We start from the raw sequence: 22843 nt of genomic DNA on the forward strand, positions 1-22843 counted from the left end.
AGACAAAATATTGAAAATTGCACTGGATTTGCTAAATCATTGTGGTAAACTACTGTATGTTGGGTATTGAATTTATAATTGAAAATTATCCCTTTTACCCTGGATTTTCCTCTTCTTTCTCTTTGCCTGCTACAGGCTTTCATGGCGAAAACCTTCTCCTGTAGCTCCATTAGTTGGCCTCTCAGCATGTCCTTCTCTGCAAGACTCCGTGCGATCTGAGCCTGGGCCTCATCACGGGACAAATATGCCTGAAAAAAAAAACATGAGTAGTATCTGTGATAAGAATACTTTAATTGGCCAGTAGTGGACTCAGTAGTGGAAAACATATTTAAGACTTTTGTATGATATTTGTTAATTATGAGCACTGATGATACTGACCTTGTCTCTTTCTGCCTGCACCTCTTCTAGCTGACTCTGGAACAGTGTACTCCTGTGCTGGTACATCTCACAGTCCACAGTCAACTTCTCCACCTCCAGGGCTAAATAGTCCTTCTCTTCTAGGAGCTAAAAAGGGTGAGAGCAGATTATTGTTTCGACAGCAGGAACCAGGGTCTAAATGAAGTTCCGGGTAAATATTTCCCCCTCCAAACGGCCATGCTCCCGGGGTAGTACTTTTTCAAAGTTCGGGAACTTTCGGGGGGTGGGACTTGGGCGCTGAACATGCTGATTGGTTGAAATCACGCAGCATTTTATTTCAACCGGTATTTTTAAAAGTCTTTTGCGAGGTTCGTTCGTTCTGCGTTCAGCTCTTTCTGTCTGATGGCGCGCATTCGTCTCAGCCATCTCACGGTCAATGTCCGTAGTAGCTGATAATAACATACGTTGTCTTATTTTAAATCTAGCTTTACGAGCTTTCAGAATACGCTTTAGTATCAATGCTCGTCTCTTTTCCGCCGTTTTGTTAACAACCTCTTTATTAAACCAATACATGTCTACCAAAAGCAGCACTGCTTGCATCTCCTTGTTATTGTTGCAGACAGAATCGCGCAAAAATGATTACTGTCCGTCACTGACTGGGAGGAGCAGCCGCACGCAGTCCTACATCACCAGACTAATTTGCCTAATCTTTCCGGTACTTTAGACCGCAGTGGAAACGCAGACAGTAGCAGATCTGGGGGGAAAAAAGTTCCTGGTACAAATTGTTCCGGGTAATTTCAGTGGAAACGCAGTTTATAAGGGATAGTTTACCCAAAAATGAAAATTACCCTATGATTTACTCACCCTCAAGCAATCCTAGGTTAATAGCCCTATTTGGACGGTAATTGTTTCTCGTGGGGTCGTAAGGTATTTTCATCATCTACAGTGGCTAGTCTGTGATTTTATTGCCGTCCGAATCCAGAATGTCAGTTTTTTTTCTCCCACCGCTCGCGTAAAAATCCCTGGCTGAATTACCTACTGTTTTTAGACAAACACCATGGACGTGTGGTAATTTAATTTGGATGCATTTTAAAGATCTAGCCTACACTTTTATTACTGAAATACTGGAAAGTATTTATAAGAATTATCTTTTATTACCGCTTAAAAGAGAAAGAGAAGAAAAACACGTAAACATTTAAAATGGGTTTTATATACGTTAAATTAGCAGCATTATGTTTACCTCATGTAATAAGAGGCTGAATTAACTTATTTCTGCTAATTTCCATATTTTTAAAATGACATACTATTTTAACAGGAACTTTAAATAATTCATAATTTCCTATTATTAAATTAAATATGAATTTATTCTTATTATTCCCATGTTTGTATGATCAAAAAACTCACTCCTCCACCGTGTGAATAAATCGCAATCCGAATGCACAAGTTTTATCAGGTGGCATCCAAAAATTTTTTACGGACATTCACATGAGAAACAATTACCGTCCAAATAGTGCTTATGTCATTCTTCTTTCAGACGAATACAATCGGAATAATATTTAAAAATGTCCTGGCTAATCCAAGCATTAAAATGGGAGTGAATGGTTGCCCAAAATGTGAAGCCCAAAAAGTGTATCCATAAATTACAAAAGTAATCCACATGGCTCCGTGGGGTTAATAAAGGCCTTCTGAAGTGAATTGATTCGTTTGTGTAAAAAATATCCATATTTAACATGTTATAGAGTAAAATATATAGCTCCCGGCGGATCGCCTTCAGTATTCAACTTACGCAGAAAGTGTAACTCTCACAGTTCAAACGACGTAGTCCGACGTCCAACGTCACGGCAGTTAAAGGGGTGATGAATTCAGAAATCAACTTTCCTTTGAGCCTTTGGTATATAAAAGTTCATTGTGATATAAGAATATCCTGTAAGTTTCAGAAAATGTCCTTGTTAGTCAAAGAAAAGCTTTTATAGACACCAGGTCCAGAAAATGAGAGATCTCACAATATGTCGACCACTGACGTAATAGGATGCAGAAGCACCGCCTCATGCCCGCCCAACGACTCGATATTTTTCGAGCCCTGTGAGCGTTTTCCCAGACGCTTTCAAAACAATTCCTCACGTGTACTGACAGGGGAGCTGAAGCTCAATAAATATGCAAATCTTATCCAATCCTAGCCGTGAATCTTTTATTTCCAAGACTTCAGTCCGGCACGCCCATGAAAACCGACCGTTTTTCAGAGAGCCTCAAAACCAAGGCAGAAAATAGCCTATTACTTATTCATTATGATGTTTTTGAATGTAAAAACCATGCGAATGTCATAAGTTGACCTCAGACAACAGTATAAAAATTTTTAAAAAGCCAGTTCATGACACCTTTAAGCTTTTTCCGTAAATTGAATTTGGAAGGTGGTCCGCTGGATGCTAGATATTTTACTATTTAACGTGTTAAATATGGATATTTTTCTTATAAAAAACAATCGATTTGGTTCAGAAGGCCTTTATTAACCCACCCAGAGCCGAGTTGACAACTTTTATAATGGATGGATTTTTTTGGGCTTCAAATTTTGGGCTCCCATTCACTGCCATTATAATGCTTGGATAAGCCAGGAGATTTTTTTAATATAACTCTGATTGTATTTGTCTGAAAGACGAATGTCATATACACCTAGGATAGCTTGAGGGTAAGTAAATCATGGGGTAATTTTCATTTTTGGGTGAACTATCCCTTTAAATAAGAAAAAAGTACAACGTAAGTTTTATACAAAGTACAACATTTTGAAAGACAAAACAAACAAACAATATTCAGGTTAACGAGAGACCAGTTTTACCTCCTCTTTCTCTTGCTGGAGTCGTTCATTCTCCTCACTTAGTCTACTGACATCCTCAGCAAGTTCTGAACGTCTGGTCTCTGTCTCCTTTAAATCGTTCTCAAGGATATCCTGCTGTACCTGATTGAAAAAGAAAGAGACGGACAGATTTACTGTGAAGGTCAGTCAGATAAGATTGAGTGCTAAAATTTGTCTAGATATATTACTAAAAAAACGAGTCTCTTATTCACCGGGGAGAATATCTCAGTCTCCAATAACTTTGCGCGTACAGCATTGAGTTCATCTTTGAGCTTCTGTGTGTCACTGGGATTCTTTAAGGAACGCTGCCTCTGGAAGTCTGTCTCTTTCTGTGCCTTCCTTAAATCACACTGCAGCTGGTAAATCTGGAGAAGAGGTGAGGAGAAGAGATTGAATTGTGCCCTGATGTTATTGTAAAACAATCCAGCATTACTGTTTTTGTTGTGCTGATTAATAGTTTCTTTCTGTCCTCTTAGTGGATCTTTGCCAAGTTTCTTTTGTTAATGTAGCAGAAAAAAAGCAAAGCAAAAGGGTTCAGATTTCTTGTAAACAGCAGCTCAAAATCCATTGCCCAGTAACCATCTAAACAAGCTCAAACCAAACAAAACAACTATATGAAAGTATGCTTGCAATTGCTATGTAATACATTCCACAGATTCCGCACTAAACGGCATCGTACAATGTCATGTATTAATATAAACATTTATGTTGCTTACAGCATGTACTTTTTTAGACAAGCCTTAACATTTGTCTGGTATTTTTGAAATCTTTACATTATCAATTGGAAAGTTTTCCATTTCCACCAGAAAAGATAATAAAACATTTTTTTTTACATCAGGGTTATTTTTACATGAGTAATGATGTAATTCTACTCTCTATCAGGCACATGAATGAAACAATTTGTTATTGTAACTTACTGAATGGCAAATAAAGTCCAAATAAATACATACATACAGAGACATAAAACCTAGTTCCTTACCTCCAGTTGCAGGTCTCTGTTGCGTACGATGGTTGCAGACTTCTCCTCAAGAACTGCAGTATATCTGACATAGAGATCACATTTCTCATCCTTCAGTTTCAGCAGTTTCCTGTTTAAACCTACGCAGATGACAAGCAGACATTAAATAGTCTGGACATGGGCAAAGAAACACTGTCTATTTGTGCAAAAACATTGTACCGCACACTTAACTTAAAAGAAATTCTGAATATCTCAAAGCATATAATTAACATGTAACAATTTAAAACACTTAAAATTTACTTTCATTAATTGCATTAACATTTTACATTTAATAGTTAACTGTAGTTAATGTTATAAAACGTCATTTTAATGTACATAAATGACATGTTTGCTAATGATTTATTAATGAAACATTATAGCCACATTGATGTGAAGCTGTGTTAAGTGCACACCATCTAGGTGACTGCGAAGTTGTCCATGCTCTTCCTGCATCTGGCTGAACTCTTCGTTATTTTTTTGGACCTGTTTCAGTTTCCCCTCCAGCTCACAGCATCGAGCTTTCAGCCGTACAGCTTCTTGCCGTGCCACTTGTAGCTCTGTCTGCATACTGCTCACAGCACTAACTAGGTACTCTGTCAGCTCAGTGTAATTTATCAGGCCTGGCAAGCACAGAAGCAAGGTTTTACAAATTAGCCTTAAATAAAGTGATAAACATATCCCTCCAACACACATGGAAATATATCAATTTGAGTTACATTGTTTAATCGACAGTTTAGAAGTTTAGATTGAGGCCTGGGGTTCAAATCAACAAATGTTACAGTTACCCGCTTTAACTACTTTGCGTGTGCTTCATGATCAGAAACTGAGTAGGATAAAGGTGCACTGACTGACCACTGAAGCCTGAAGGTTCAATGCTGGGCTCGCGGCCAGTGATCTGTGTGTAGAGAGTTGGGTAATGAATCATCAGACTTTCGAGCAGAGCCATTGCTCCATTACGACCCTGTACATGCAACATGTCAAGCATATGACCTGCAGAAGAAGATGGACAATTCAGACATTATATCACAAATACCGTAAGATGCATTAAAATGTTTTTATTTTCAATACAATCAATCAAATTTAAAAGTATTCCTTAAAACAAGAGTTCACCTAAATAATTATTTACTCACCCTCATGTTCTTCCAAACCCATATGCTGTTATTTTCATCCGGGTTCAAAAATATACGTTTAAATGATTGATTCTCACATGTGTAGTAACTGAACATTAGTTTAAATAGTTTCAACAAACAGTGTATATGCACTGCTTTTGAACATTGTATGGTAAGCGATTCTACTTTTGCCATGTCTATTTTTATAGTTCACTGAAAAAATAATAGCATACAGCAGGTTTGGAACAACATAAGTGTGAATAAATTATGAATTTTCATTTATGGTGACCTACACTGTAAAAAAAAATTATATGATTAGTAAGTCATGTTAACTTATGTTTTTACATTATTTGAACTCGTCAAAATAATTTAAGTTATACGAGAGTCAACTCAATTTACTTAAACATTTAAGGAATCTACTGAACTTTTAAGTTGACATTGCTTTAATTTACATGCTCCTTTCACTCTTGCCTTTTCGTTTATCAGCATAATCTCTAATATGTCTGTATCTATATTTCCAATAAGCTTGCTCACATTTCTGATAGATAAACCACCCAACCTTTCAATACTTGCTCATTTTCACCTTCATCACTCTAATCCAAAACAAAACATCAACTATCCTGGAAGAAAATATATCTTAATTTCCACCTTTCCATTATTTTTTGTTTTGTTTTATTTTTTAAGGTAAATATTAGAAAGAAAAAAAATCTTTTTTTTTTTTGCACTTCATTAACTTGTGTCATGTTCTGGTATACAGTATTTCAAACATCTCTCCCCTGATTCCCATAAGTCAGAGTATCTTACTGGTCCTCATGCAGCGGTTGGTGAAACGGGGATTGGTAAAAATTTCATCCTCATCCAGGTTTGTGAGGACACGTGCCTGGCGCAGGTAAGGGATGAGAACACAGGGACGGACGCCGAGAGAGATGGCATGGCGGTTATCATTAATAAGGTCCCACAGTTCTTCTTCCTCTAGATCCTTTAAGTCTGGAGTGCTCTGGACACTCTCAGTCATGCTGAAATCCTGAAACAGACACTTTGTCAAACATATAAACACAGAGGATTTTAAAAATGCTTAAAAAATTTAAAACTAACTGCAATAAAAACAACTCCAATGCAGGCATAAACACAGCAGAAGTGAAATGAGAAATGAGAAGGAGTGAGAATGTAAGACAGGTTAAGTTAAATCTCCTCCCCTTTTACACTCGCAGGTGCGTGAGGAAACCTGAATAACAAGGAGAGGCTTTCCCGCAACACACACACACCAACATACACACATACACAGAGCATGTCATGTGGATTTCCCCTTAAACAAAAAGCACACATTTTAAACATTAAAGATGCCTGACATTACACATTGTTTATTTTCATTAGAGGATGGGTTGAATTGTGATGTGGTTGTGTTGCTCAGATTACCATTATCCACTAAAGCAATACAGAGATTTTATTTACATAGCAAACTGTAATTTATATATGAAAATATATACTCATCCGCTCTTCTTGTGTGATTTGTCTGTGTCAAGCAAGTTCTTCCTATCTAAAGCAAATGAAACAGGCTGTGAACAGGTACAAAGTCCAACAGGAAAAAAGGAAATGAAAGAGGGATTCTAAAGTTTATGGGAAATTACAAGTCACATGCAAACACAGCATGTACTTTGCTGATGATAATCTGCCTTTGCGGAGGTATGATGGTGTGGTAATGCAAAATCTGCTTATGTCACTTTAATGACAACTGTCTGCAAGGGACATACTTTAGTGCTGCACTGTGCCAAGTCTACATGTAAAAAAAAAAAAAAAAAAAGGAACTAAAAAAAGTACTAAATAAAACCCCCAGAGTGGTTTAGCGTCATGACAAGGTTTACATCAGTCATGGTGACATGCACAACATTCCAGCATTAAAAAAAAAAAAGTGGCCTCAGTGAAGCGTCGTTTGAAATGAGTTAAGAGGAACTGGTGGTGACAACAATTTTTTTTCAAAGATTCAAGTCACGATTTTTATGTTCATTTAGTTTCCATCCTTTTGTTGTTATGGCTGTGAACAACTTAAATTGGCCTGTAATAAGGTCAATGTAAGTCGCTTTGGATAAAAGCGTCTGCCAAATGCATAAATGTAAATGTAAACAACTGTTTTTGAACAAATCAGTGAATGACTAAATGACTAACACATATTACTCTAAACGCTCACTGGTTGTCACCTATTTGTAACAAGATTCCACTGAAGAGGCAAGTTGCTGGACCCAAGTGCATTTATTCCAACATAAAGCAAAACATAAAACAAGGACTTGGCAAAACAAACTATAACGAGACTTAACTATAACAAAACTCACCATCAGCGGTTACACATACAATAACAGACGAAGACACATGGCAAACATGAGGGCTAAATACACACAAACTAATGACAAGACAAGTGACACCTGTGAACAGTGATTAAACAATGAACCAATGACATGACACAACACAAGACCATGAAACAAGACAGCGAACATGACACACTCAAACATAACGTGAACATGATAAACTAAAAACATGAACAATGAACAATGAACATGAACCAACACCAAAACACCCTGTGACACTATTACTGGTGTAACGATTTAAACTTTTTACCAAAATACCTGCTATTTTTGGGATCTCAGTCATGTTAAACATGGACAGGCCATTTACTGGAGTCGATTCTCCTGAGTAGGATTCCCTTGATTCATAATTTAAAAAATGGTTCTTTTTGAGATCATGCCTTGTTGACAGGCTGACTATTTCTGGTCAATTAGTAGACCAGCACTAACCAGCATAAACCAACCTGGATGTTCTATCTTATCTAATCAGTCATCACACGGGTGCTGCTGGTGTCATTTTGTACAACCTAAAAACAAAACAAAAACAACAACAGGAAATCTAATAATGGATGTGAATGTGTTCAGTAGTAAGGGTTTTTGCATATATATTTATAATCTGTATTAAATTGGACACAATGGATTGTTATTTTAAATTTAGAGATGCCAATCTGCCATCTCTAAATCAAAACACACATAACAAAGCTTGTATGAACATATTAGGCAGTCATTGCCCAGGCCTGAATGAAGGGTTGGGTGTATGAGTGAAACAAGACTCCTGGTGTATTACAACAGTAAACAAAACCTGTGCTGCTATTATGTGCCTGAAGACTCAAAGTGTCATTACACACACAAATATTGGGTTATTCCCTAACCCTAAACCTACCCATCACAGTAAAATTTCTGCCAAAAATGTCCCCACAAGGACAAAGATTTCAGAAATTGCCATATTTGTGTGGATATTTTGACCTCATAACATAGGGTTTACCAGGACTAGGGTTGGGAATCGTGAGAAATTTTCCGGTTCCGGTTCCGGTTCCGGTTCCGGTTCTGGTTCCGGTTCCGCCTAACGATTCCGGTTCCGATTCCGGTTCCATTAAAATTATTAAACAAATAGTGGTAAAGGAAAAAGGCACAATACGCAACTCAAACAATCCATTTTGTGTTTATTACTTGCTCTAAAATTAATTTACAGGTTGGCAATGTCAAAAAAGTCCTGTACTGTACATATATTGCAGTATTAATTAAGCCATTCTTGCAACACATTTTTTTTTTCAAATGAACACCTCTGAAATTGTCTTATTACATTGTATCTCTCTGTCTCTGAATAAAACCAAGTTATAAATTATATTTATTAGTTATATTTATTAATTAGTTGTATATTAATTCAATAGTAATTCAGTTATTCAGTGAACTTGTAAATAATAAATTGCAATTCAGCATTACAAAGGTAATTGTGCCTAAACGCTTACCTAAACCATGGTGACTCAACGGTTGACAAATATATATATATATATATATATATATATATATATATATATATATATATATATATATATATATATATATATAAATATATATATAAATATATATATAAATATATATATATATATATATATATATATATATATATATATATATATATATATATATATATATATATATATATATATATATATGCATATATATATATATATACAAAATGCACATATATATAGGCCTTTCACTATAAATCTGGTATAAGCCCTGTGGCACTCTGTGCTGTAGCAAATGTTTTGTCAAATTGCTAGTGCAGCCTCCTTTGCATGTTATTAACTTTTCACATGTGTTACATTTTGCTTCATTATCATTCATTCTTTGGAAATTAATCCATACTTGTGACTTTCTCTTCGCCATGCTGGTGGTCAACGAGAAAATATCTGACACAAAACCATAAATGTGTAGCGCGAGGGCTTTCAGTGCTGAACTGTGTTGCACTCCTGGAAGCGGCAGGCAACGTAATTAATATTCATGATGAGGTGAGCCAGGGTTGCCAGGTTTTCACAACAAAACCCGCACAATGGCTACTCAAAACTAGCACAAAACAAGCCCAATCGCGTTCCCGGACATGAAACACAGCCCGCGGCAACAGTGTTTAAGTAGCCCAAAGCACACGTATATATATATATATTGTGACAAGTATCCTGAGTGCACTTCAGCGTCGCCCTATAATTACTTCTTGTCATTCAATCAGCAGCCAGGGGCAGGCGCTGATTGGCCACACCTGTACTTCATTAAGAAGAGCGAATATAAGCAGAGGAAGAGAAGGAAAAGGTGAGCTGGTGCCCCGTGTGGTTGTGGGTGTTGTGGAGAAGTGGTTCACGCTACAATCTTCCCTGGGATCGAGTGTTGTGAGAAGCGTGGATCGGATCTAAACGGTGGTGGGGCATAAACTGATCTGTGACTGGACTAAGGATGGCAGGTAGTAGTGATGGTGAGGGTGGGCATGAGGATATGGATTTAAATGACTGGACAGAAGTATGGAGAAATAAACGAGTTAGGAATAATAGTAGTATAGGAGGGAGTAGTTCAGATGGGGGAGACGAAGGTAGGGTGGTGAGGAGAAGGCAAGTTGAAGAGAAGGGGTTTAAAATAATTCTGAGGTTTAAGGAAGGACATGATATAAGGAAAGTTAGTCCGGTGGCATTGACATGGGGTTTAAAGGAGAAAATTGGTGAAATTTCAATGGCGAAAGTGTTGGGAGATGGTGGGCTGTTAATAAAATGTAAAGATGAGAAACAGAGAGAAAAGGCGATGAAGATGGCTAAAGTGTGCGGTAAATCGGTGGAGGAAGCCAAGAAGACAGGTGATGGACCCTTTACGAAAGGTGTTATTTATGGTATTCCAGTTGAAGAAAAGTTGGAGGATTTGAAGCTAAGCATAAAAGGTGGGAAAGTTATTAACATTAAAAGACTTCAAGCGAGAAAGGGAGGAGAAAGGGTTGATAGCTTGTCAGTGCTGCTGGTGTTCCAAGAAAGAGTGTTGCCAGAAAAAGTGAGAGTGGGATTTTTAAGTTACAATGTAAGAGCATATGTTCCTCCTCCTTTGAGATGTTATAAATGCCAAAAATATGGACATATTGCGGCTGGATGTAAAGGAAAACAGAAGTGTGGAAGGTGTGGAGGGGAACATGAGTATGGGAAATGTGAGGATGGGGCAGAGATTAAATGTGCTAATTGTGGAGGTGCACATAGTGTGGCCTATGGTGGATGTGAAGTGAGGAAGAAGGCAGTAGAAGTACAATAGCTGAGAGCTAACAAGGACATATCATATGTAGAAGCAGTTAAGTTGGTTCAGAGGGAGAGTAGAGTGGAGAAGAAAGTAAAAGAAATAGAAAAAGAACATTCAAGTGAGCAGCTTGTAACAAAAAGTCAGAGGGAAGATGGTGATATGTTACGAGTTAAAAAGGAAGATTTTGTGTATTTCATGGCTGAAGTAATTAACTGTACGTTCCAAGCAAAGGGGAGATCTGAGAAGATTGAAATAATAGTAAAAAGTGCAGCAAGATATTTAAATAAGGCTTGACTGGGATAGGGGTTCAAGAAGAGCTTAAAAAACAGGAACAGTTAAGCAAGGAATCATGGTCACAAGACTAATTTTATTGTTAATTTTAATGTTAGTTCTTCAGTGGAATGCAAGGAGTCTACTGTCGAATGGGCAAGAATTTAAAGGATTTCTTGAGGCGTTAGAATACAAACCTGACATATGTGTTGAAGAGACATGGCTTAAACCTAATTTAGATTTTGTGATACAGGGATATGTGTCAATAAGAAGGGATAGAGAAGGAGGTAATGGGGGTGGATGTGCTACTTTTATCAAGCAAGGGGTTTCATATGGAGTATGTAGTTGTTGAAGTGTGGGTAGGGGATGGTAGGTTGGTTATTGTGAACTTCTATAATCCATGTCAGAGGTTGGAATTGGAAAAATTGGAGCATATAAAGGGACTAGATAGTAAAAGAATAATTTGGTGCGGTGATTTTAATGCTCACAGTACTCTTTGGGGAGGGGAAAGGACGGATAGGAATGGTTTGATAGTGGAGGATCTGATGGATACATTAGGACTGGTGTGTTTAAATGATGGGAGTTTTACAAGGGTTAATTGTAGTACAGGGAGTGAGTCATGTTTAGACTTGACATTAGTGTCACAGTCCTTGGCAGGTATTTGTGTGTGGGAGGTTATAAAACAATCAACTGTAGGAAGTGATCATTACCCCATTTTATGTAGAGTAGGTAATGAAAGTAAGGTGGTATTAGAAGAGGCATCAGAAAGGTGGATATTTGGTAAAGCAGAGTGGGATAATTTTAAAGAAATAAGTGAAACAAGTTTAAAAAATATAAATAAAAAGCAGGATATAGAAATATTTAATGAAAATGTGAGGGAGGCAATAATTGGGGCTGCTAATCAGACAATTTTAAGAAAAGATGTTATGAAAAGGCGGAAGTTAGTTCCGTGGTGGAACGATGAGTGTAGTAAAGTAATAAGGAAACGCAATAAGGCTTTTAAGGTATTAAAAAATACCCATAATTTCCAACATTTTATAGAATACAAAAGAATGCAAGCAGTGGTTAGAAAGACTATTAAAGAAAATAAAAGGAAGTATTGGAGAACATTTTGTGATTCAATAGGGAGAAGCACACCAATTGAGAAAGTCTGGACAATGATAAAGAAAATGAGTGGAGTAAGACGGGAGTGGGGGTACCCAGTATTAGAAAATGGGGGGGGGGGGGGGGGTGGCTAGTAAAGATATAGAGAAAGCAGATGTTAGTTAAAGCATTGGTTGAGGTGCATAGTTCTAGTAATATGTCAGAAGAGGGGATAATAGGAAGGGAAAAAACTAGTAAAGATAATAAAGAATTGCTGGAAAGAGAAGAAGAGAGGGATAATGCTATTAATTCTCATTTTACATTAGAGGAATTGAAACGGTCTATCTTTAAATCAGGATTAACTGCTCCAGGAAAAGATCAGATCTGCTATATCATGTTGAAACATTTGTCAGATGTAGGGTTAGAGGTCATTTTACATTTATATAATACGATTTGGAAGGAAGGGAAATTACCAGGATGTTGGAAACAAGCAGTTATAATACCCATCAGGAAACCAGGGAAAGATCCAACGAATCCATCTAACTATAGACCAATAGCATTGACTTCTCATGTGTGTAAAATAATGGAACGTATGATCACAGACAGATTAACATATTATTTGGAAGCAAGGAATATAAGATCAATATTTCAAAGTGGATTTAGAAAAGGTAGGGGAACAATGGATCCGATAGTATGTCTAGAATCAGAGGTGAGGAAGGCACAAGTGAATAAAGAGGTAGTGGTAGCAGTGTTTTTTGATGTGGAAAAAGCGTATGATTTATTATGGAAAGAGGGATTATTGATTAAAATGAAAAGATTAGGAATATCAGGAAACATTTTTAGATGGGTAAAGGAATTTTTATATGAACGCTCAATAGAGGTGAGAGTGGGAAAAACCTTGTCAGCAAGCTTTTTGGTGGATAATGGAACGCCACAAGGAAGTGTTATAAGTCCATTATTGTTTTCAATAATGATAGATGATGTGTATAATAATATTGGGCAAGGTATAGGGAGATCTCTGTTTGCAGATGATGGGGCACTGTGGAAAAGAGGTAGGAATGTTGAATATGTTGTGAAACAGATGCAGGAAACAATTAAAAGAGTGGAGCAATGGTCCTGGGAATGGGGATTTAAATTTTCGGTGGAAAAAACAAAAACACTTTTCTTTACAAGGAAGAAAATTGGAGTAGAGGTCCAACTGTATTTATATGGCAAGAAGCTGGAAAGGATAGAATCATTCAAATTTTTAGGTGTGTGGTTTGATGCTAGGCTCACATGGAATGTACATATTAACAGTATTGTAAATAAGTGTAAAAAGGTATTGAATGTGATGAGATGTTTAGTGGGAACAGAGTGGGGAGCCGATAGATCTGCTTTGAAAACGTCTAAGGTTACGTATGTAACCTCTGTTCCCTGAGAACAGGGAACGAGCGCTGCGTCTAGCTGACGCTATGGGGAACGCCCTCGGCGTGACTGGTGTCTGAAGCTACTATCGAATCACGGCAAAGTCTTTGACCGACGTCAGCCCATGACGTCATCAACGTGCGACCCGGAAGTATAAAAGGGCGCCGTGCCAACACATACACATCTTCTCGTCTGAAGGGACTGTATGGCAGATAGGCCCTGAAGCATGGCAACGCGACGCAGCGCTCGTTCCCTGTTCTCAGGGAACAGAGGTTACATACGTAACCTTAGACGTTCCCTTTCGAAAGGGAACTCTCGCTGCGTCTAGCTGACGCTATGGGGAACGATATACCAACGCCGCCATGCTGAGGGGAGTGTCCGCCCATTGGCAGTGACAACTGTCAACTCAAGTAATTCATAGAAAAACCTGAGCGATTCCCCCTCAGGTCCTGGGCTGACAGTGACAGCACTCCCTACGGTCATAGCCCAAGCTATACAACTAAACGGAACCCTAACGCACTGCGTGGAGTTCCATCTAGACAGCTCGAAGGCCCGGGACCACTACTTCCAAAGAAGGGGTCCCTTCAAGGGAATGTGGCTAGGGGACCCGAAGGAACCCCAGCCAGTCACTACTCGGGAAATGTTCTCCCGAGTGCCACCAGGGAGGCCTGACCTGGTGCCCTAAGTGTTATGGACACTTCGGTTTAGCCAACCCTGTCTGTTCAAACAGAGCCTCTGGATGGTGCCCAAGGGGCGTCCAAGCTAAGGGACTGAAACACAGGCAGTCTTACTTAGCCCGGAACTCAGAGACGGGTTATCCAAGAGAGCAACACTCAGCGTAGTGCTTTTCAACCCTTGCTATCGAGGGGAGTCTGCCTGCTCAAATCAAGGATCTACCAGGTGCTTGTGTTTCAAAGCAGTAGGGAGGCCGAAAGGGCCTTAATGACTGATCTAACAGGGAGGCCTCATGAGAGGCCTACGACCGTCTGACCAGGCTCAGGCGGCTGAGCACTCATAGACGACCCTCATTGAGGGGAGCAGCTGAGGCTGCCTGGCGAGTAACCTCCAGCTGTAGGCCCAACTACCACAATTTCTCACAGAGAACTGGTAATCAAAGTGCCTAGCTCAGGAACTTCAACTTCAAGGAGGCCCTGTGGGCCTACTACTTGATAGCGGGTATTCCAGGGAGGCCTATAGAGGCCTACTACCTAACCGCAAGCCATGCTGGAAACCCAAGCATCCAGGCTCGGGACTCCGTCCTCAGGGAGGCCTTGGTGAGGCCTACTACCTGACAGCAATACCGCCTGCTGAGGTTACCCTTGTTTTCTCAAGGAGGCCTATGGAAGCCTACTACTTGACAGTCAAGCTACGCAGGCTAGTCGGGCATCCTGTTTAATGAACCTGTCCTCAAGGGAGGCCTATTTAAGGCCTACTACCTGATAACCAGCCTTTAGGGAGGCCTGGAGAGGCCTACTACCTGATTGCAATACGTGCTAAATGACTGGGTCCCAGGAACACCTCAGGGAGGCCTGATGGGGCCTACTACCTCGTTCGAGTGACCACCATCTGGGACTCGACAGTCAAGCTACGCAGGCTTTTCGAGCATCCTGATTAAGGAACTCGCCCTCAAGGGAGGCCTATTAAGGCCTACCACCTGATAAGCAGCCTTCAGGGAGGCCTGGAGAGGCCTACTACCTGTTTGCAATACGTGCTAACTGTTTCAAATGACTGGGTCCCAGGAACACATTAGGGAGGCCTGATGGGGCCTACTACCTTGTTCGAGTGACCACAATCGGGGAGCTCACCCTCCGGGAGGCCTATTGAGGCCTACTACCCGACAGTCAAGCTACGCAGGCTTTTCGAGCATCCTGATTAAGGAACTCGCCCTCAAGGGAGGCCTATTAAGGCCTACCACCTGATAAGCAGCCTTCAGGGAGGCCTGGAGAGGCCTGCTACCTGTTTGCAATGCGTGCTAACTGTATCAAATGACTGGATCCCAGGAACGCCTTAGGGAGGCCTGATGGGGCCTACTACCTCGTTCGAGTGACCACAACCTGGGAGCTCACCCTCAGGGAGGCCTATTGAGGCCTACTAGTCGACAGTCAAGCTACGCAGGCTATCCGAGCATCCTGATTAAGGAACTCGCTCTCAAGGGAGGCCTATTGAGGCCTACTACCAGATAATCAGCCTTTAGGGAGGCCTGGAGAGGCCTGCTACCTGTTTGCAATTCGTGCTTAACTGTTTTAGATGACTGGATCCCAGGAACACCTTAGGGAGGCCTGATGGGGCCTACTACCTTAGAATTTAACAGCAGGTCTTCAGGGAGGCCTGATGAGGCCTACAACCTGCCTCTGGGAGTGTCACCCTCAGAAAGGCCTAGTAAGGTCTTAGAGTTAACAGCAGGCCTTCAGGGAGGCCTGATGAGGCCTACAACCTGCCTCTGGTAGTGATCACAACCTGAGAGCTCACCCTCAGGGAGGCCTAATAAGGCCTTACAACTAACAGCGGGCCTTCAGGGAGGCCTGATGAGGCCTACAACCTGATAGCCGCCAGGCTAGCTGTCCCGATGCGCACATCGGTACATACCTCCAGTGAGGCCTGGTTGAGGCCTTCCAACTGAAAACGCGCCTTGTTCAAGAGGCCTACTGAGGCCTACAATTGACAGCCGACCTTCAGGAGAGCGTATTTGCCCCTTTTTAACCTGATAGCCAGCTAGGCTAGCAGTACCTTGATGCCTCAGCATTGGCACCTGCCTTACTAGAGCCTCCGATCTAAGTGGTACATATTACCAACGGTGGCGGTGCCTCAGCAACGCGCCTCCTTCATCCACATCCCAACTGACGCCTCAGCATTCAGTCGTTGATGAATACCCAACTCTATACAGGAAACCTGGGGTCTGTAAGAAATACATATTTTTAGTGTAATACACAAAAATGACCACTCTCACCTGCGGCATGCTGAGCGAAGACTCATTGTGCGGTTCTCACCACCATGTTCTACCGCCCTTGAATGCCTGAAAGGGGCGTTCTCACTGAGCAGGTCCGGGCGGGCCGTCAGAACATAGTTCTACTCATCATGGGCCCGCCTCAGGCCTGACGTAAGAAGTGCCTGGGTAAAAAATCATTAAAAGACATTAAAAAGGAAAAAGGAGAGGGCTAGGATGTAACCGCCCTCAAGGGAAGTGATCCATCACCAACGCCGAGAGCGTTGGTCCTGGATCACCTCCCTCAGATCCTTTTTCCCCCCGGGAATCCCGTCTCCTCTGTGCCCTGCTCCTCCACGGAGGGGGGGGCACGAGAGGAGATGCTAGCCCTCTGGTCCTGCCTACGGTCCTCAGACCGTGAAGGACCAGGTCCCGCCTGCCTGGGTGGGGGCGCGGATCTCAGCGGTATGCATGTCTTAAATGCCGCTGAACGTGCCTTCGCCTCCCTGAACTTTCCAACCCCCGCCTCAACGGAGGTGCCGAAAAGTTCAGTCGGCGAAACCGGCGAATCGAGGAGAAAGCCTTTCTCTTTCTCCCCGATATCAGCCAGGCTCAGCCACAGATGACTCTCCGTGACCACCATAGCCGCCATAGAGCGGCCGATGGCAGCAGCAGTCTGCTTGGTGGCCCGGAGAGCAAGATCTGTGGTGCGGCGCAGCTCAGCAACCGCCTCAGGGGACAGCCCGGCCCCCTGGTCGAGATCCTCCAGCAGGTCCGCCTGGTACGCCTGAAACACCGCCATGGTGTGAAAAGCAGCACCAGCCTGACCCGCTGCCGTGTATGCCCCTGCCATTAAAGCACAGTTTGAGCTCTCAGTGTTGATGCCCACGAAACGCGAGAAAAGTCCACAAACTTTCCTCGCCAGTCGGTAGCCTCAACACATATCCATATTCCCCTATCCCCTCGACATCAGCGAAGTTAAACGCTGATGCTGATGAATATTGGGTCGAATATGGATTCTTCCATGCCCTCTCGATCTCTGTAAGAAGATCAAGAAGGAATGGAAGGCTCATCTGAGCTGATGGTTTATGGCCAAGGAGAAAACGATCGTGCAATCTACCACGAGCGATCTCTCCTCTAACGCGCCAACTTGGCAGCCGCAGCCTGCCTGCAGTACGTTACATAACATTCATCAGCTCAGCATACACGGTCAGGGTGGCTGAGAGGATTCATACCACTCTCACCAGCCATCCCTAAGAGCACTTGCTGTTTAGTCTCGTTAACCGCCAGATCGTCGCGACGATCGGCGAGCTGCATCTGAGAACCCATGATGTATGCCAACGCTCAGCCTCAGCTTGAGCGGGACAGCATCATCCAGTCCCAGATGCCAAACTTTCTTCCCTCAGGAAAAAAGCCAGACTAGAGTGGAGCGATCTCAGATTGAAAACCGCTCACACTCACACACAAACAACTTCAAATGAACTTGACTGTGCATGCTCTTGATCCCAGGCAGTAAATACACACTCGTGTGTATTAATAATTGAATTTGTTTTACCTTAACTCGTATAGCAGTTCAAACAGACAGTCCCTGAAGACGAGAAAGATGTGTATGTGTTGGCACGGCGCCCTTTTATACTTCCGGGTCGCACGTTGATGACGTCATGGGCTGACGTCGGTCAAAGACTTTGCCGTGATTCGATAGTAGCTTCAGACACCAGTCACGCCGAGGGCGTTCCCCATAGCGTCAGCTAGACGCAGCGAGAGTTCCCTTTCGAAAGGGAACTATATATATAGGTTTAATAAGATCTGTTCTGGATTGTGGATGTGTGGTGTATGGGTCAGCAACTAAAACCTTGTTGAAAAAATTGGATGTAATTCAAGCACAAGCATTAAGGATATGTAGTGGGGCTTTTAAAACAACATCTGTGGCTGCATTACAGGTTGAAATGGGGGAAATGCCATTGGAGTAAAGGAGACAGCAAATCATGACAACATACTGGGTTAATTTACAAGGACATAATAACCATCCTGCAATAAGTGCAATTGAGCCGTGCTGGGAACATGAAAAAAGGCAAACAAAGAGCTTTGGTTGGGTTGTTAGAAAGAAGGCAGGTGAAATGGGTATACTAGATAGGAGTTACTCTCCAACTGTAGTTCTGCCAGCTATACCACCTTGGTTATTGCCACAGCCAGAGATAGATCTAAGCCTCCTTGAATTGATGAGAGATGTAAATGAGGGAAATTACAAAAACATTTTTAATGCATACATCAGAAGAAATTACTATGGGTATTTACAAATCTATACAGATGGTTCTAAAGACCCTACGACAGGTAGAACAGCAGCAGCAGTAATAATCCCTGATTTTAATGTGGTATGTGGAAAGAGACTCACAAATGATATATCTGTCTTTGCATGTGAAATGATTGCCATTGTTATTGCATTGCAATGGGTAGAGGAGGTCAGGCCAGAGAGAGTGATCATTGCATCAGATTCATGTGCAGTATTAATGAGTTTGACATTTTGCAACTCCAGAAGTAGAGAGGATTTATTGTATGAAATACTACAATCATTATTTAGAATTCGACAAATGCACTTGTATGTTAGTTTTGTGTGGGTCCCTGCACATGTGGGGGTTGATGGGAATGAAAAGGCAGATAAAGTAGCAAAATGTGCATTAAAGGTCCCGTTCTTCGTGTTTTTTTGAAGCTTTGATTGTGTTTACAGTGTGCAATATAACATGTGTTCATGTTTCGCGTGTAAAAAAACACAGTATTTTTCACACTATTTACTTATCTGTATACCGCTGTTTCCACTGTCCTAAAAACGGCTGGTGATTTCCTTGTACTATAAAGTCCCTCCTTCAGAAACACGTAACGAGTTCTGATTGTGCAAGCGGTTCCTGTGCTGTGATTCGACCACAGCTTAGCGCACGTGAAAGCGGTCCCTGTGTTGTAATTTGACAGCAGCTTGGCGCACGTTGGAAAGGTCACGCCTCTTAACGGAGAGATGTATGCGTTCAATAATCTCTACAGCGTCCCTGGGAAAGCCAAACAAAGGTGATTTGACTCCTGGATGAAAATAACAGCGTCTCGATGACATGGCGATAAACACACTCAACGCAACAGTTCCTTTTCTCCACGCGACCGTCCGCTTCTCCACGTGGGACAGCAACAAGACCGCGCCCCCTTTTTCGCGTTTCTTTGTGGGCGGAGGTTAGTCTGTTCTACTGCTCTACTGACGTAATTAAAGAAGGAAGTACCAGCATGTAGTCCAAGCCAGCCGTTCGCTGTAGGCTTTGAAAGGGAACTTCTGTTAAATAAAATATCTCGCTTGGCATTGAACTTTGAGCTTTATAATTTTACAGGTATTATTTATGCTCTAACAGCAACATTACACACTAACTAAAGTTTGAACTATGGAATCGCGAAGAAGGGGACCTTTAAAGAATGGGGATAAAAACATAAATGTAAATATTAGTAAGTCAGAAGCTAAAGTGCTGATTAAAGGACAAATAAAAAACATGTGGCAAAATCAATGGAACAAAGAAAGTAAAGGAAGATATCTGTTCAAAAATAATCCTTTAGTTGGGAGTACAGGGTATGGAGGACGAAATAGAAAAGAGGAGAGGGTTATTACAAGAATAAGGAATGGGCATATTGGGCTAAACAGTTCTCTCTACGTGATTGGAAAACATATTGATGGGAAGTGTGAATATTGTGGTGAGCAAGAAACAGTAGATCATGTTTTATTACATTGTCTGAAGTATGAATCAGAGAGAGAAGTTTTAAAGCATGCATTAAGAGAAAATGGAGAGGAAAAGATCAGTAATATTCTTAAAACATCTGCAGGTGATAATGGTTGGAAACTTCTTCTAGAGTATTTAGGATCAACAAGATTAATGAATAGAATTTGAGTTATAATTTTATTTATATTTATATAGGTTTGTTTATTTGTTATTATTTTATTTATCAGTTTTTGTTTGTTTGTTTTTAATCTAATTTAAAATTATTCTCTTTGTCCTTATAATTTGGGTGTTTATATAGATCTTTAGTCCATACTCCAGATCAGTGGGTGGCGGTAATGCACCTGAAAGTTGTTTGCCAACCGCCAATAAAAATTAAGGAAGAAGAAGAAGAAAAGGTGAGCTTGAGTGTGGTTGTTGAGGTGTGCCTTACGACACTTGACGCGAGTTTTGGATGGTGGAGGAGTGGGGAAGTGTGGTTTATGGCGGCCAATTCAAATAATACCAAAAATACGAAGACTAAATCTCGAGGAAATCAAACTGGGAATGGATCAGAGACTCTAAGAATGGAAGATACAGGTGAAGACGAGGATGGTATGGAGATAGGTTGGACACAGGTCAGAGCAGAAAAGAAGGTTAATAAAAAGAGGAAAAAAGGTAAGGAGGAAAGATCAGAAAGTTGTTTGTTAGCTAGTGAGGAAGATGGGGATGAATTAAATAATATCAAGAATGAATTTAGGATAATATTGAAGTTTAGAGAAGAGGTAGGAGTTTCAGGAGTTAATCTATTGACATTGACATATGAATTGAAAAAACAGGTAGGTGAGATAGCATTTGCAAAAGTGCTACAAGACGGAGCTTAAATGATAACATGTCGTGGCCTAATGGCTAGAGTCGGACTTGTAAACGGAAGGTTGCGGGTTCGAGTCTCAGGTCCGGCAGGAATTGTAGGTGGGGGGAGTGAATAACCAGTGCTCTCCTCCACCCTCAATACCACGACTGAGGTGAGACCCTTGAGCAAGGCACTGAACCCCCAACTGCTCCCTGGGCGCCGCAGCAATATGGCTGCCCACTGCTCCGGGTGTGTGTTCACGGTGTGTGTGTGTGTTCACTACTGTGTGTATGCACTTGGATGCGTTAAATGCAGAGCACAAATTCCAAGTATGGGTCACACGTCACTTCACTTCATGCAGGAACGAAGACCAAAAAAATAAAGCCCTGAAAATAAAGACAGTTGGGAAACAGATGGTAATGAGTTGCAAGATCGTAGGACAGAAATCGTGGGTGTATGGAGTGATAAATGGAATTCCGTTAGGAGTTACTATGGAGGAATTAAAAAATAATATAGAGGGGGTAAAGGTCATAGATGCAGTCCGGTTACAAATGAACAGAGAAGGGAGAAGAATGGATAGCTTAGCTGTGTCCCAATTCAAGGGCTGCATCCTTTGAAGGCCGTGTCCTTTGAAGTGCGCGGCCGACGCAGCCTTCAAAGGACGCTCCGAGACTCGTTTACAGTGGAAGGTATAGCGGATTGCGTCACCGCGGCGCGACGAAGGCTGTCCCAATTCGTAGGTCCTTCGAAGGCTCCTTCAAAATACGGCCTGCAAATTCGTCCTTCTTTTCCCATGAAATGAAGGATACTCGGATGGATGCTTCGCAGCCTTGCCTACCCCAGAATTCCTTGCGCGCCGCGACGTCAGATTTTTGAAGAGAAATTGCCAGATTACACTTTTAAATGCAAGTATTGGGTTTCAATTTACTCCAGTAATCTAATGTATCTACTGATAAAAATAAAATGTTGACTAATATGTTACCAACATACGATTTTATATAGTTTATATTCTTTATTATGCACATAAATGGGCCGAGGTAAACATCTTTAGTTGTTTTGTTTTTAGGCAGTTGAATATAACTTTAAAGTCCAGTATAAATGTTCATTTCAATTCTCTTCAATGGCAGCTGTCAACAGTTGCTAAATAGTACAAATAATGTAACGAAATACATTTACTCTGTATTTGAGTATAATTGTGAAGTACCTCAGATTTTTATTCAACTTCATCTCAGAGGCAAATATTGTGTATTTATGAAAAACTGACTTTTAACACATGGATATTACATTTTGATATTAGTTATCGTTTAAAAAAGAATCTAAAAATAAAAATACACTAGAAATATGTCTTATAGATCAGGGATAGGCAACGTTGGTCTTGGAGGACCACTGTCCTGCAGAGTTCAGCTCATAGAACAGTTATGCATGTTAAAGGTCCTGTTCTTCGTGATCCCATTTTTCAAACTTTAGTTAGTGTGTAATGTTGCTGTTAGTGCATAAATAATACCTGTAAAATTATAAAGCTCAAAGTTCAATGCCAAGCGAGATATTTTATTTAACAGAAGTTCCCTTTCAAAGCCTACAGCGAACGGCCGGTTCGGACTACATCCTGGTACTTCCTGCTTTAATTACGCCAGTAGAACAGTTTGTTGACTAACCTCCGCCCACAAGAATACG

The 22843-nt window shown here is 41.0% G+C and overlaps 1 protein-coding gene across 1 annotated transcript in view; it reads right to left on the reverse strand.

The window, feature by feature from the left end:
- The window catches only part of card14 (caspase recruitment domain family, member 14), a 36381-nt gene extending 29526 nt beyond the window's left edge, over positions 1–6855 (reverse strand). The window contains exons 1-8 of the mRNA XM_079839997.1: positions 6116–6855; positions 5055–5192; positions 4616–4822; positions 4185–4303; positions 3418–3570; positions 3188–3307; positions 379–504; positions 99–248 (exon numbers count right to left, since the gene is read on the reverse strand). Coding sequence (XP_079696123.1) covers positions 99–248; positions 379–504; positions 3188–3307; positions 3418–3570; positions 4185–4303; positions 4616–4822; positions 5055–5192; positions 6116–6326 — 1224 coding nt within the window. The 5' untranslated portion in view covers positions 6327–6855. The remainder of the gene's footprint in view (positions 1–98; positions 249–378; positions 505–3187; positions 3308–3417; positions 3571–4184; positions 4304–4615; positions 4823–5054; positions 5193–6115) is intronic.
- Between the last annotated feature and the right edge of the window lie 15988 nt (positions 6856–22843).

The sequence above is a fragment of the Gobio gobio genome (assembly GCF_949357685.1).
Source record: "Gobio gobio genome assembly, chromosome: 17".
Taxonomy (NCBI): domain Eukaryota; kingdom Metazoa; phylum Chordata; class Actinopteri; order Cypriniformes; family Gobionidae; genus Gobio; species Gobio gobio.